Source organism: Rhinoraja longicauda, chromosome 24 (assembly GCF_053455715.1).
Source record: "Rhinoraja longicauda isolate Sanriku21f chromosome 24, sRhiLon1.1, whole genome shotgun sequence".
Lineage (NCBI taxonomy): Eukaryota > Metazoa > Chordata > Chondrichthyes > Rajiformes > Arhynchobatidae > Rhinoraja > Rhinoraja longicauda.
In genome coordinates, this window is record NC_135976.1 from 8,651,518 (window position 1) to 8,665,357 (window position 13,840).

Genomic DNA, 13,840 nt, shown 5'->3' on the forward strand with positions numbered 1-13,840 from the left:
TCATTATAAGAAAATAACTGCAGATGCTGGTACAAATCGAAGGTATTTATTCACAAAATGCTGGAGTAACTCAGCAGGTCAGGCAGCATCTCGGGAGAGAAGGAATGGATGAAGAAGGGTCTCGACCCGAAACGTCGCCCATTCCTTCTCTCCCGAGATGCTGCCTGACCTGCTGAGTTACTCCAGCATTTTGTGAATAAACACCTTCGATGATACATTAATTAATCAAAGTTGGGTGGTGTGCTGATGACGATTTAAGTTCACTAAATTTCATGGCTTTATTTAAGTCTTCCACATGTCGTCCCAGCCCATTCAGTATGTAGAAGGTATATTTTGCAATAAAGAGTAGTGTATAATCCATTAAACTATATGGAAGTAGTATTTGGGAACCTACTCTGAAGGCAACGTGCACTTGCCATATTACTCATTTAAACACATGGTTAAACATCTATAAGATGTACTATTGCACTACAGCTTTGAAGTCTTTGTTAGCATGACCACAGCAGTTTTAGACCAGTTTACTTAGTGGAGATTCATATCTTTGACTGTATTTGGGGGGAAGAGAGGGTGAGAGGAGATTATTCATAAGATAACTTTTTGAATATTAGTGTCAATAACAAACTTTCAGTTAGATCCAAAACGTTGTTTACAAAGAACAATAACTTGTCCCTACCAAATACTGATTTCCCCATTTAACTCTCCATGTATGCTGGCTGGCCATCAGTGGAAAAATCAGCCAGACAATTAATATTTTGTCATTAATTCTAACTGAAACATCTAATGTTTTCCTATTCCAATGGTGGCCTCGTGTAGACGTCTCTGCATTTGCTGTGAAACGTGTCTAAAGACTGGACGGCACCATGGCGCAGTGGTAGTGTTGCTGCCTTACACCACTTGCAGCGCCGGAGGCACCGGTTCACTCCTGACTAAGGATGCTGTCTGTACAGTTTGTATGTTCTCCCTGTGACTTTGTGGGGTTTCTCCAAGATCGCCGGTGTCCTCCCACGCTCTAAAAACGTAGAGGTTTGTAGGTGAATTGAATTCGTAAAATTGTAGTTGACTCATTGCTGGTCGGCACAGACTCGGTGGGCCAAAGGGTCTGTTTCGGCGCTGTATCTCTAAACTAAATAAACTAAACTGGAGACTTAATCTTTTGGATCTCTCCCACTAAGGACTCTGCATGTAGTTCTAACAATAGGGCCCATCCTTGCAGAGATTTCTCAGCATCATGGGGAATTTCATCACAAATAGATTACTCATGTGATGCACAATAAAGGGGCAGGTTAATTCTACTGAAGCAAAAATAACTTTTTTAACGTTTAAAGATACTTGACTTAAACTAATCTGCAGATACACAGCCCTGTCCCCAGCTTTGCTGGTTGGACCAAACCACTGGACTCAGTATGTGGTGGATGAGTGAAAGGAGCCCTCTGCATCCAGCCCCAACACTGCACATTCAGAAGTGGATCAGTCTGGTCCAGTTTAACATCTTACACTTTGGTCAATAAATCAGAAAAATCTGCATTAAGATCTTTATGGTTCTTTCCGTATTATAGAGTGTATCTATATTTGCTACATTCAGAACAATCCTATTTGGCTTGCAGGGTTAAACAAATTATTTGGCTTGTTACTTCCAATAATTCATTGCTGAAGAACATAAATCATTTGCAAAGTATACTCAAATGCATAATATAACCTTTAATCTGAACGGTCCAAGCTTTATAGTCATATATGCAGCAAATAGTATTCACAATTTTTAGCTGTCCAATTCTGGTGCAGAATGTTAAGTAGTCTCATAATAATATCTCTCCGCCTAGCTGCCTTTGTAGTTCAGTGTACAAAATACCCGAAGCCAAAGGAGAGCAAAACGCCCATGATTGGACAAAAACATTTCACCATATGGGTTTTCGCTCAGTCAGTAAAACAAAGAAATATCGATGTCATGTAGTTTACCCAATGAAACAGATTCTCAGAACTTCAATCTCCTTCTTCTCCCAGAATGTGAACATCTTCAATTTGTAAAAATACTCTTAAAATAAACAAACCTGGTTGGAGACGCAACACAATTCACAAAGGACAAAATTGAATTGTATAACTTACTGACGACTTAGTTCAGAGTCTAAGCAATCACGTGCTGGGTTCTTGTTAATGGAATGACACCTTCTTGTACTTTGTATTTGGGATTTGCCCGCGTAGTTTCAGCCGGCGTACTGCTTCCCGCATGTGTTTTGGCTGCAATGGTGGTATTTCTCCCCATTTCTCAGAGACATCGAGAGCTTGCATTTGAAAAAAAACAAACAGCACAACTGAATTAAAGACAAAGATATGATCCACAGCTTCTCAACAAGAACAGAAGTATGAAAAACAAATGCTTGAGGCAGCATAGAAAAGGTGCTAACATAGATTCATTATTTATAAATTCAATACTGGATAATTAGAAACACCACTTCATAACTGATATTTTTCAAACTAATATTTTTATTTTCTAGAAATGTATTGCGACAATGCCATTGGCAAATCAAAAATTCTCAACTTTTATATTTCTGAAAACTGCCTCACTGCATTTAATTTCTCTCCAATGATGAACACATGTATTTACTGTTGCAGTCTAATTTTGACTGTCACAGCAATTGAGGCTCTTGAAGTAGTAAAATCAGATAATAGGTTATAAGAATGTATAATATGGATGATGGGAAAGGGGATGAGATGTGTGTAGAAATTGCAATGGGTGGATAGTTTTAGTTTGAGATACAGTATGAAATGAGCCCTTGGCCCACCAAGTCCATGCTGACCAGTGATCATCCATTCACATCAATTCTATATTATTCCACTTTCTCATTTGGTCCCTACACATTAGGGGCAATCTACAGAGGCAAATTAACCTCAACTCTTGCAATTGAGAGTGTGCAGCGTAATTCTTGCTATTGAGGGTGTGCAGCGTAGGCTTACTAGGTTAATTCCCAGAATGGCGGGACTGTCATATGTTGAAAGACTGGAGCGACTAGGCTTGTATACACTGGAATTTAGAGGGATGCGAGGAGATCTTATCGAAACGTATAAGATTATTAAGGGGTTGGACACGTTAGAGGCAGGAAACATGTTCCCAATGTTGGGGGAGTCCAGAACAAGGGGCCACAGTTTAAGAATAAGGGGTAGGCCATTTAGAACTGAGATGAGGAAAAACTCTTTCAGTCAGAGTTGTGAATCTGTGGAATCCTCTGCCTCAGAAGGCATTGGAGGCCAATTCTCTGAATGCATTCAAGAGAGAGCTAGATAGAGCTCTTAAGGATAGTGGAGTCAGGGGGTATGGGGAGAAGGCAGGAATGGGGTACTGATTGAGAATGATCAGCCATGATCACATTGAATGGCCTCCTCCTGCACCTATTGTCTATTAACCTGCACGTGGTTGGGATGTGGGAGGAAATGGAGAAAGCAGAAGAATGGGGTTGAGGAAGAAAGATAGATTCGCCACGATTGAATGGCGGACTAGACTTGAGAGGCCAAATGGCCTAATTCTGCTCCTATGAACTTTTTTGTTATTGACTTTAGTAAGGTTTTTTACAATCTTCACTGCCTTGCCCTCATCAATCTTCAAAATCCCAAGAGATTTATTATTTTCCATGCATAAAACTATGCTGACTATCCCTAAATCAATTTGTACCTATCCAATTGCTGTTAGATCTTATCCCTAAGTGTAATTTCCAACAGTTTTCCCACCTGTGACGTCAGTCTCACTGGCCTTCATTCTCTGTCATGTCCTCTTTAAATAATGGTACAATATTAGCCATTCTCCAGAACATCACTCGTGGCTCAAGATGATGCAAATATCTCTTTAAAGACCCCTACTATTTCCTCCCGAGCTTGCCACATGGTCCAAGGATGTATTTGGTCAGGTCCTGGCGATGGGCGATAGGATCACGAGCTGACGCCAACCCCAGCTCACAAGGTGCACCAACGAACCCTTCACCCATTGCGTGATCCAGTTAGTTCGGCTATTGTTGCGGTTCATGTTGTATCCCCAGACCGCGCTTTCTTTGGGCCACTGCTGCCATAAGGATCTACTTAGTCACCGTAGGGCTCCTTCCCCTCTCACCAGACCCTCCCCTGCTGCCTCCTCCTACCCCTGTCACTTTGTCCACTGCCCCCCCCTTCCTCTTCACTGCTGCTGCCTCCTCCCATCGCTCTGTCCACCTGGCCTCTCCTTCCCTCCCCCATCCACCGCTGCCTACTTCTCCCCCGGAGTTGCCAAAGTCCTGCACATTGGAGGACAGTCAGCACCTCCCTCAATTCGCCGACAACAAGACGCGGCCGTGGGGGACAAGGGTCGGCGGCTGGTGGGAGGGGGCTCACAGTGGCTGGCTGCAGCTTGTCAATGGCAGTGGACAGAGGGGGGGGAGCTGATGGCTGGGGGCCGCTGCGGTGGGCATGTCGCTGCACTTTAGTGTAACTGATGATGGGGAGCAGCTCGCTGGTGCAGACCAGCAACATCAACGGCAAGTTTTCAGTGAAACGACACGGGGTGCTGAGGTAAGTCAGCGGACTGAATCAGTCTGAAGACTGCTCCTGACGACACCTAGCCATGTTCTCCAGAGATGCTGTCCCACCCGCTGAGTGACTCCAGCACTTTGTGTCCTTTTACGTATTAACCATTATCTGCAGTTCTTTTGTTTCAACTACACACAATGATAATACCTTAATCAATTATCGCAGACAATCAGTAATAATCGACAGTAATAATCAGTATAATGGCCCCTTCCCCCCATGGGCCATTATAACGAGGGTTTACGGTACTCTGAAACTTCCAAAGCATAATTTGTGAATTTGATGTTGCCACCTCTACTTTGATTATCATTGAACACTTACCTTCTTCCATCACTTCACCCACAAAGACTTTTGATATACCCGACATGGCAATCACTACATTCTGCGACACTGAGCAGCCGGTGATTGACTGAATCAGCTGGAAGGGAGCAGAGGAGAAAATCACAAATAACACAGTGCAAAAAGTTATTTGCCCCCTCATGTTCAAATTTAAAGGTTACAAGACGGGCGTGCACCCATTGGGTCCAAACCTCTCCTGTGGGCCTGGCAACCGTCCGTCCAAACCCTCCCCCAACTGACGACCCGTTGCTGGCCGGGGAGTCTCCCTTGGGGCCAGGGGCGGGAGAAAAACGGGAAGAGGGAGCCACTACCCCAGCCCCGGGTGGCCATCGTGGCAGCCAGAGCGACCTATGGAACCGTTGGGTGCAAACCTCTCCTACAGCGGCAGCTCGACGGTAACGGCTATTGCTTTGACCTGGAAGAAGCCCCGGTGGACAACCAGCGCACTTTGAGCGCACACGTGGACCCGGCGGCCATCTCATGTATTAGATCAACGAGCCCAAACTGCACAGGCACAGACCTGTTGGGTTCCCATTGTGACATTGAACACGAAGGTATTATTGCACAGGCGCGGCTGACGGGCAGGGCAAGTGGAAAAGGGATTTATTAAAGTTTAAAAAGTGATTTGTAAAGTTTAAAAAGTGAATAATTAAAAAAATATAACAACCATTTGAACCGCAGGCCAATGGTGAGTAAGGTGGGCCTAAAATTGTTGTGCTATCGTGTACTGTTTTGGCTGTATTTCGGGTACACACAAACTGACAAATATACAAGATAAGAGTTTTAGTAATATACCAGCCGGGCAAACCTCTCCTGCAGTAATATATAGATTTTAACAGCAAGTTTATTTTTGTCACTGTAAGCTCAAAATACTGAAGGCTGTATATTGCATTGTTTAATGGAGTATCATTGCACAAGTATCAATCGAAGTGCTTGCTCATCAGACAGGGCACTCAAAATATAAAGTAAGGAGGAAAGAACTCCAGTGGGCCAAAAGGGGTCATTGGCTAATTAAATTAAAGAAAACCTCAAAACCTTTTATATGTACATTAAAAAAAGAGAGGGTTACCAGGAAGAAGGTGGAATTTGTGCTTGGAGCCAGGGTGTAGGTGAGATACAAAGTACTCATTTGGTGAACCCACCTCCCTATCCTCAACCCCAATAGAGGGGCTTTTGAAGTATTTAAAAAAATAATTGGCCAAACAAAAAATATCTTAGAAGATTTGGGTAAACTTACACTGAGAAATCGCTGCATTGATTGGCTAGAACTTAGTCTACTTAATTTAATACTAAATAATTGGTTTTCAGTGACTAATTTTTCCAGTTAATTAAAAGATCATTGCAGCAGATAAATTTAATTTAAATACAATTAAAAAATGATAGTTATTTACCACAAACTCCAGACATTAGAATAATTACAGAATAACTAACCCTTTTAATCGCAGCTTTGGGAAAAGCAGAGCGGCGATACATCTCATAGCGATTTAACTGCTCCTCTGAAAATGACGAAACCAGGATCCTGGTAAAATGAAATAGTTACTTTAAATATGTATATATTTGTCAGCTCCAGTTCTCTGGAGACAAAATCTTCAACATTGACGAAGCTCAACACTGTTCACAAAAAAGCAGCCACTTGATTGTCACCCCACACACAATTTGTTCCCTCCCTTTAAATCATAAATAACTCCAAATAGGATGCATCAAACAGCATACTCATTTAAACAGTAAGACGTTAATCAGTTAAACACTATGTTGTACAATGATTCTAGACTGACAGAGAGCATTAGGGAGTGGGTGGGTGGGGTCAAGTGACATTCACAAACTGCTTTTCTACACATTGTATGATCCAAGAAAAAAATTGTAAGAACCACTGACTGAAAGCACCACATGGACAGAAGGAAAGCAATATGAATGTAAACACTTGAGTTCAGAGGCAGCAGCACTGAATTGGGTTCCTTCCCCAAGACAAAATTAGGTGCAGATCAATGTGTAACTTTTCCCCAAAATAACACAAAATTGTATTATGAATACAATTTGTATGTCATCTTTTTGCAGATTGTGCACACTTAATTGTGCAATTCTTTCCCTAATTTCCCCCTTTCCTTAGTCAAAACCAAGACTAGAATTAGAAGCTGAATAAATGAATGTTGATGTTTTATGGAATATTTTATTGCAATTCTTGCACTGTATCAGCATTTTGAAATGTCATTGACCTTAGCTCTGACAGAGTTTGAGTCTGGCCTGATAACAATCATGGTTTGCAAGAAGACAAGTTCACGTTTTCTATGGCTGAACACACATTGCACTGCTGACTGTACACTGACTACACACTGCACTACTGACCAGCAATTTCAGTATGACCTGTAGGTGCAGTTTACTAATGCTCTATATTGGAGTAATGGAGCATGTTTGGAGATAGGACGAGAAAACAAACTTTAGTGTGGCCAACATGAAAGGTGAGTTGGCTGCTGCATGGAAGTTTTGGTTTTGGTTTAACTAACAGCCCTTTAAAATTGTAGAAATAAGGAATCGCAGATGTTGGTTTACAAAAGAGGACACAAAAGTTGGTTTACAAAAGAGGACACACACTGCTGGAGTAATTCAGCAGATCATGCAACATGGTTAGATGATGTTTCAGGTCTGGACTCATCTTCAGACTAATTGTGAAGTGGGAGGAGAAAGCTGGAAGAGAGGAGTGGCAGGACAAAGCCTGGCAGGTAATGGGTGGATATCAGCGAGGGGATTTTTGTCAAATATAGGCAAATGGTTGGACAAAGGCCTGAGGTAAAAAGACTGAAGGTGTGAAACAAAAGGATTGAAGAGCTGAGAATTGTGAAGCTCCAGGAAGGAATGTAAAAGGAAGGGGAGAAATGTGTGTGTCCAGGTAGGGCACATGGGAAGGGGGGGGGGGGGGTGTAGTTACCTAAAATTGGATAATTCAATGTACATGCTGCAGGACTGTAAGCTACCCAAGCGGAATATGAGGTGCTGTTCCTTTCTTTCCTCCCTCTGTTTTGAAGTAAAATAACTGAGCCTCTACAGCTGATGAGAGAGAATTCCAACAGGGGGGGAGAGCATTTTGTGCCACCTTCTGAGAACATTTTCATTATCTTAAACAGCCTACCCGTTATTCTGAAATAAAGTCCTTCATCTTGGACTTCTCAGCTTAAGAATTTTGTAAATTTTGATGAGATATCTCTTCATTCTTATAATCCCACTCTGCTCAGTTTCTTCTCTGAGAGCAAATCCACCATTGCTTAAGCATCCTCTTTGGCAAGTACATTCCTATTTACATAAGGATATACAACTATTACCCAATACTCCAATTTTCCAGGTGCTATCCCATCAAGGCCCTGTGCAATTGCAATAAATTTCCTTACTTTAGTATTCAAATCCTCTCATAACAAAAGTTAACATACCATTTGCTTCCTAACTCTTTGCTGCATCTACACCGAGGGCTTTAGTCATATTTACAAGCATATTGAAATGCCTTGCACACCAACATGACACAAATCTCTCACCATTTAACAAATACTATGCTCGTCTGTTGTGTGAACATAAGTCGATGCTCTCAGGTTTTTCCACTTTTTTTTCCATCCACCATGTTCTTACACATGTTATACACACTGCTAATTTCCTGACTCACGCCACGCCCAATATTGCAATTATAATTTAGCTGCTTATGGAGAATTCCTAGTAATGATTTCACTTGACAGTCGTTAACAAATATTTATCTTAATTTTCGGGACCTTCGGCTCAAAGTCAATTCAACTTCACAATCACAATCATACTTTATTAGCCAAGTATGTTTTGCAACATACGAGGAATATCATTTGCCATACAGTCATAACAATTAACTTGTGAGTTTATCACAATTAATTTCTGGAAATTAATTCCAACTTAAACCAGAAACTTATTAAAAAAGCGATCCAGCCCCTCTGGTCAAACATCAATCAATCAATTTAAGCTTAGACTATTTCTTTGTTGATCACTAGAGCTGTTTCTTAGAGCACTATAGACATATCTGACAATATGATGAAAGCAAATGACAAATTACAGCAATGGGCAGACCGGACTTTGGACTTTAGAAATGGCACCAAAATATGGTGACGCCCACATGTGTAAACATGCAAAAAGAATTTCACAGTGCAGTTGCACATGTGATAAATAAATCACCAGTGAATCATTGAACCATTGATTGACACAAAAAGCTGGAGTAACTCTGGGACAGGCAGCATCTCTGGAGAGAAGGAATGGGTAGCGTTTCGGGTCAAGACCCTTCTTCAGACTGGTTAGGGATAAGGGAAATGAGAGATATAGACGGTGATGTGGAGAGATAAAGAACAATAAATAAAAGATAGGCAAAAAAAGTAACGGTGATAAAGGAAACAGGCCATTGTTAGCTGTTTGTAGTGCAACTTGGGTGGGGGTGGGATAGAGAGAGAGGGAATGCCAGGGCTACCTGAAGTGAGAGAAATCAATATTCATACCACTGGGCTGTAAACTGCCCAAGCGAAATATGAGATGCTGTTCCTCCAATTTGCGTTTAGCCTCCCTCTGACAATGGAGAAGACCGAGAACAGAAAGGTCTGTGTAGGTAGACACAAAATGCTGGAGTAACTCAGTAATCACTGGGGAGAAGGAATGGGTGACGTTTCGAGTCGAGACCTTAAGAAGGGTCTCGACCTGAAACGTCACCCATTGCTTCTCTCCAGAAATGCTGCCTGTCCCGTTGAGTTACTCCAGCATTTTGTGTCTATCTTCGGTTTAAACCAGCATCTGCAGTTCCTTCCTGCACACAAGGTCTGTGTAAGAATAGGATGGAGAATTAAAGTGTCCAGCAACTGGGAGATAGACAATAGGTGCAGGAGTAGGCCCTTCGAGCCAGCACCGCCATTCAATGTGATCATGGCTGATCATTCTCAATCAGTACCCCATTCCTGCCTTCTCCCCATACAGGTAGGTCAGGCGGGCTGAGCGAAGGTGTTTCACGAAACCATCACCCAATCTACGTTTGGTCTCGCCAATGTATGAGTCCACATCTTGAACAACGGATGCAGTAGATAAGGTTGGAGGAAGTGCAAGTGAACCTCTGCCTAACCTGAAAGGACTGTCAGGGTCCTTGGACAGTCGAGGGAGGAGGTATAGGGACAGGTGTTGCATCTTCTGCAGTTGCAGGGGCAAGTACCTGGGGACGGGGTGGTTTGAGTGGGAAGGGATGAGTTAACCAGGGAGTTGAGGAGGGCACGGTCCCTGCGGAAGGCGGAAAGGGGTGGAGATGAGAAAATGTGGCGAGTGGTGGAATCCCGTTGAAGGTGGCGGAAATTTCGTAGGATTATGTGTTGTATGCGACGGCTGATGGGGTGGAAGGTAAGGACTCCGTCTCTTGCGACTAGGGGGAGGGAGCAAGGGTGGAGCTGCGGGGTACCGAGGAGACACAAGTAAGGGTCTCATCTCCGATGGGAGAGGAGAACCCCCATTCCCTAAAGAATGACATCACGGATGTCCTGGAATGGAACATCTCATCTTGGCACAGATGCAGCGTAGATGGAGGAATTGGGAGATGGGGATAGAGTCTATGCAGGAAGCAGGGTGGGAAGAAGTGTAGTTGAGATAGTTGTGGGAGTCAGTGGGTTTGTAATTTGCACGAAGCATTGAACCATTGCCAAGTATTTAATATGGAGCTACTTTGACGGCACCACTGACAGAAGGACATTTGCAGTACCAGTGCCCCACATACAAGCATAAGTCAAGTCAAGTCAAGTCAATTTATTTGTATAGCACATTTAAAAACAACCCACGTTGACCAAAGTGCTGCACATCAGACCAGGAAAAAAAAGGTAAAATAAGGCACGATAATGCTAATAAATATTTTTGTAGGCTTGGGCACAGAACTCATCTGGTGTTAATTACTGGCAAAGTTCAAGTTGGACTCATGCAAGATTCCCAATTAAAATGTAAACAGAAAATACTGAAAACATTCAACAGGTCGTGAAGAGAAAGACAGAATTCAAGTCTCAGGTTAGCCACCTATCGTCAGAGTTTGCTTAAACTTCAGATTAGAGTATTTCGGCTGAAATACCTGTGTCCATCCACTGCTGTCATGCTGCCTTGGTGTGTCTCCAGCCAGAGCAGCATTACTTCCAGCTCCAAGAACAGCTTCTTTCCCCGTCAACCATCAGGCTCTCAAACTACCCTCAGATGACACAAAAGTTTGCAGATGACGAAACGGTTTGTGGTATTGTAGATAGTGAAGGTGGTTGTCAAAAATTGCAGCAGGATTTTAATTGGTTAGGCAGTTGGGCTGAGGAATGGTTAATGAAATTTAAAACAGAGAAATGTGAGATGTTGCATTTGGGATCAATAACATGGACGGAACCTACAAATGGTAGGCTCTGGGGAGTGTTGAGGAGCTGAGGGATCTAAGAGTACAGGTACATAATTTATTGAAAGCAACTTCACAGGTGGATAGGGGCGGTCAAAAAGGCTTTAGGCACATTGGCTTTCATCGTTCAGAGCTTTGAGTATAGAAGTTTGGAAGTCATGTTGCAGTTGTATAAGACGTATGTGAGGCTGCATTTAGAGTCCATAGGTTTAAGGTGGACAAAGGTTTAAGGTGAGGGGGTAAAGATTTAATAGGAATCAGAGGGATAACTTTTTCAAGCAAAGGGTGGAAGGTTTATGGAACGAGTTACCGGAGAAGGTAGTTGTGGCAGGTGCTATCTCAACGTCAAATAAACATTTTGACAGGTACATGGATAGGGCAGGTTTAGAGGGATATGGGTCAAATAAATGCAGGCAGGTGGGACTAGTGTAGATGGGGCACGTTGCACCGAAGGGCCTGTTTCCATGCTGTAAGACTCTATAACTCTCTACTCTACATAACTCTACATCAGCAACAAACTACCATGCCTTTTGTTTTAGTTGGACTATGTTTTTGGCTTGCACTATTGTTGATAATTTATTGTATTATTCTTTAGTGTATGTTTATTTGCTGTGTTAGTGCATTAATGTACCTGGAATGCTACAGCAACTAAGAATTTTACTGTGTGGGAAGGAACTGCAGATGCTGGTTTACATTGAAGATACACAAAATATTGGAGTAGCTCAACGGGTCAGGCAGCATCTCTGGAGAAAAGGAATAGGTGACGTTTCGGGTCGAGACCCTTCTTCAGACCCCTCATTGAACCATTACCAGGTATTTAGTCGGGTCTGAAGAAAGGTCTTAACCCAAAACATCACCTATTCCTTTTCCCCAGGGATGCTGCCCGACCCGCTGAGTTATAGAGTCTTACAGTGTGAAAACAGTTCCTACAGCCCAACATGTCCCATCTGCACTAGTCCTATCTGCCTGCATTTGGTCCATATCCCTCTAAACCTGTCCTAACCATGTACCTGTCTAAATGTTTCTTAAACATTGCCTCAACTACCTCCTCCGCAGCTCATTCCATACACCTACCACCAGTAACTCCAGTACCCTGGGGTTCTTCAACATTTTGTGTCTATCTTAAGAATTTCAATGCTCTGGTCCCGGTGCTAATGTTAATAAAACACTCCTGACTGTCCTTACACCTCCTCCTACACATCCACCGTGGGACCCCAGCGTCCCTTCCAGGTGAGACAGAAGGTTCACATGGACCTCCTATCTCCTCCACTTCAGCCCAGCAGCCCTTCCAGTTCCAGGTGAGGCAGAGCAGAGGTCCACATGGACCTCCTTAGCCTCAGCCCAGCAGCCCTTCCAGGTGAGGCAGAGCAGAGGTCCACATGGACCTCCTTAGCCTCAGCCCAGCAGCCCTTCCAGGTGAGGCAGAGCAGAGGTCCACATGGACCTCCTTAGCCTCAGCCCAGCAGCCCTTCCAGGTGAGGCAGAGGTCAACATTGGCCTCCTATCTCCTCAGCCCAGCAGCCCTTCCAGGTGAGGCAGGGGCGAGCAGATGTCCACATGAACCTCCTATCTCCTCAGAGGCTCAGCCCAGGCAGAGGCCGGTTACTAGGGCACTTGTTGCTAAGGCCGCTCCGCGGGCGCGCGCGCGCGCGCACTCACTGCATCTTCTGGATTTCATCTTCGTCCACTTTCTGCTTCTTGTCCTTCTTGTCCCGGGGCGGCTCTAGCCGCAGTTTCTTGGCCTGCTGCTCGGCGTCTCCATCCTCGTCGTCCTCTTCCTCGGCGCCGCCGTCCCTCGGCTCAGCCGGCGCCGCTTTCTCCGCGCTCTCCCCGTCGCCTGCCTGGCTCCCGCCGCCCGCCGCCTCCGCAGGCCCCGCCTCTTCCACCGAGGCCTCGGCTTTTCCTGAGGAGGAGGAGGAGGAGGAGGAGGCGGCGGCCAGAGTTCCCGCCGCTTCCCCGGCCATCGGCGGCTCGGCGGGTCCCGCCGGGGACGGGGCAACGACAGCGGCTTTAAACTTCGGCTCGTCGTCCAGCTCCATGGAGACGGTTCGTCAGCGCTCGCCCGCCCACCCGGCCGGCCGATGGGTGGGAGGAAAGGACAAACCTGGCGGAGAGATCGCAAACTCAAAATCACACTCTGCCTTCAAGTCTGCACTGAAGAAAGGTCCTGACCCGAAACGTCCCCATTCCTCCTCCCCAGGCAGAGATGCCGCCTGTCCCGCTGAGTTACTCCAGCTTTTGGGGCCTATTCTCGGTGTAAACCACCACCTGCAGTTTTTTCCTACACATCTCTGCAAGTGTCCTAGTAAACGGCCTCTGGGCTGAGGAGATAGGAGGTCCATGTGGACCTCTGCCTCACCTGGAAGGGCTGCTGGGCCAACATGCCCACAGCAAGAGCCCACAAACAACCGCCTCATGAAAGTCAGATCATCAATAAGTTATCAGAGCAGAATTAGGCCATTCGGCCCATCACATCTACTCCGCCATTCAATCATCTCTGATCTATCTCTCCCTCTCAACCCCATTCTCCTGCCTTCTCCCTATAACCCCCCTGACACCCGTACTAATCAAGAA

At 44.6% G+C, this 13,840-nt stretch overlaps 1 protein-coding gene across 1 annotated transcript; it reads right to left on the reverse strand.

The window, feature by feature from the left end:
• Positions 1-132: 132 nt before the first annotated feature.
• Positions 133-13,365, reverse strand: taf11 (TAF11 RNA polymerase II, TATA box binding protein (TBP)-associated factor). Its single transcript, XM_078420612.1, has 4 exons — positions 12,926-13,365; positions 6,313-6,400; positions 4,864-4,960; positions 133-2,276 (listed from the first exon to the last, which is right to left on the reverse strand). The coding sequence occupies exons 1-4, from the start codon at positions 13,303-13,305 to the stop codon at positions 2,146-2,148; spliced, it is 696 nt and encodes a 231-aa protein (XP_078276738.1). The 5' UTR covers positions 13,306-13,365; the 3' UTR covers positions 133-2,145.
• Positions 13,366-13,840: the final 475 nt, after the last annotated feature.

What these genes read in the sequence shown, in the direction of transcription:
- taf11 (XM_078420612.1), bottom strand. Translation starts at nt 13,305, where the DNA reads ATGGAGCTGGACGACGAGCCGAAGTTTAAAGCCGCTGTCGTTGCCCCG. An exon ending in GATGAAATCCAGAAGATGCA is followed by an intron (nt 6,401 to 12,925) that starts GTGAGTGCGCGC and finishes TCATTTTACCAG; the next exon opens with GATCCTGGTTTCGTCATTTT. An exon ending in CCAAAGCTGCGATTAAAAGG is followed by an intron (nt 4,961 to 6,312) that starts GTTAGTTATTCT and finishes GCTCCCTTCCAG; the next exon opens with CTGATTCAGTCAATCACCGG.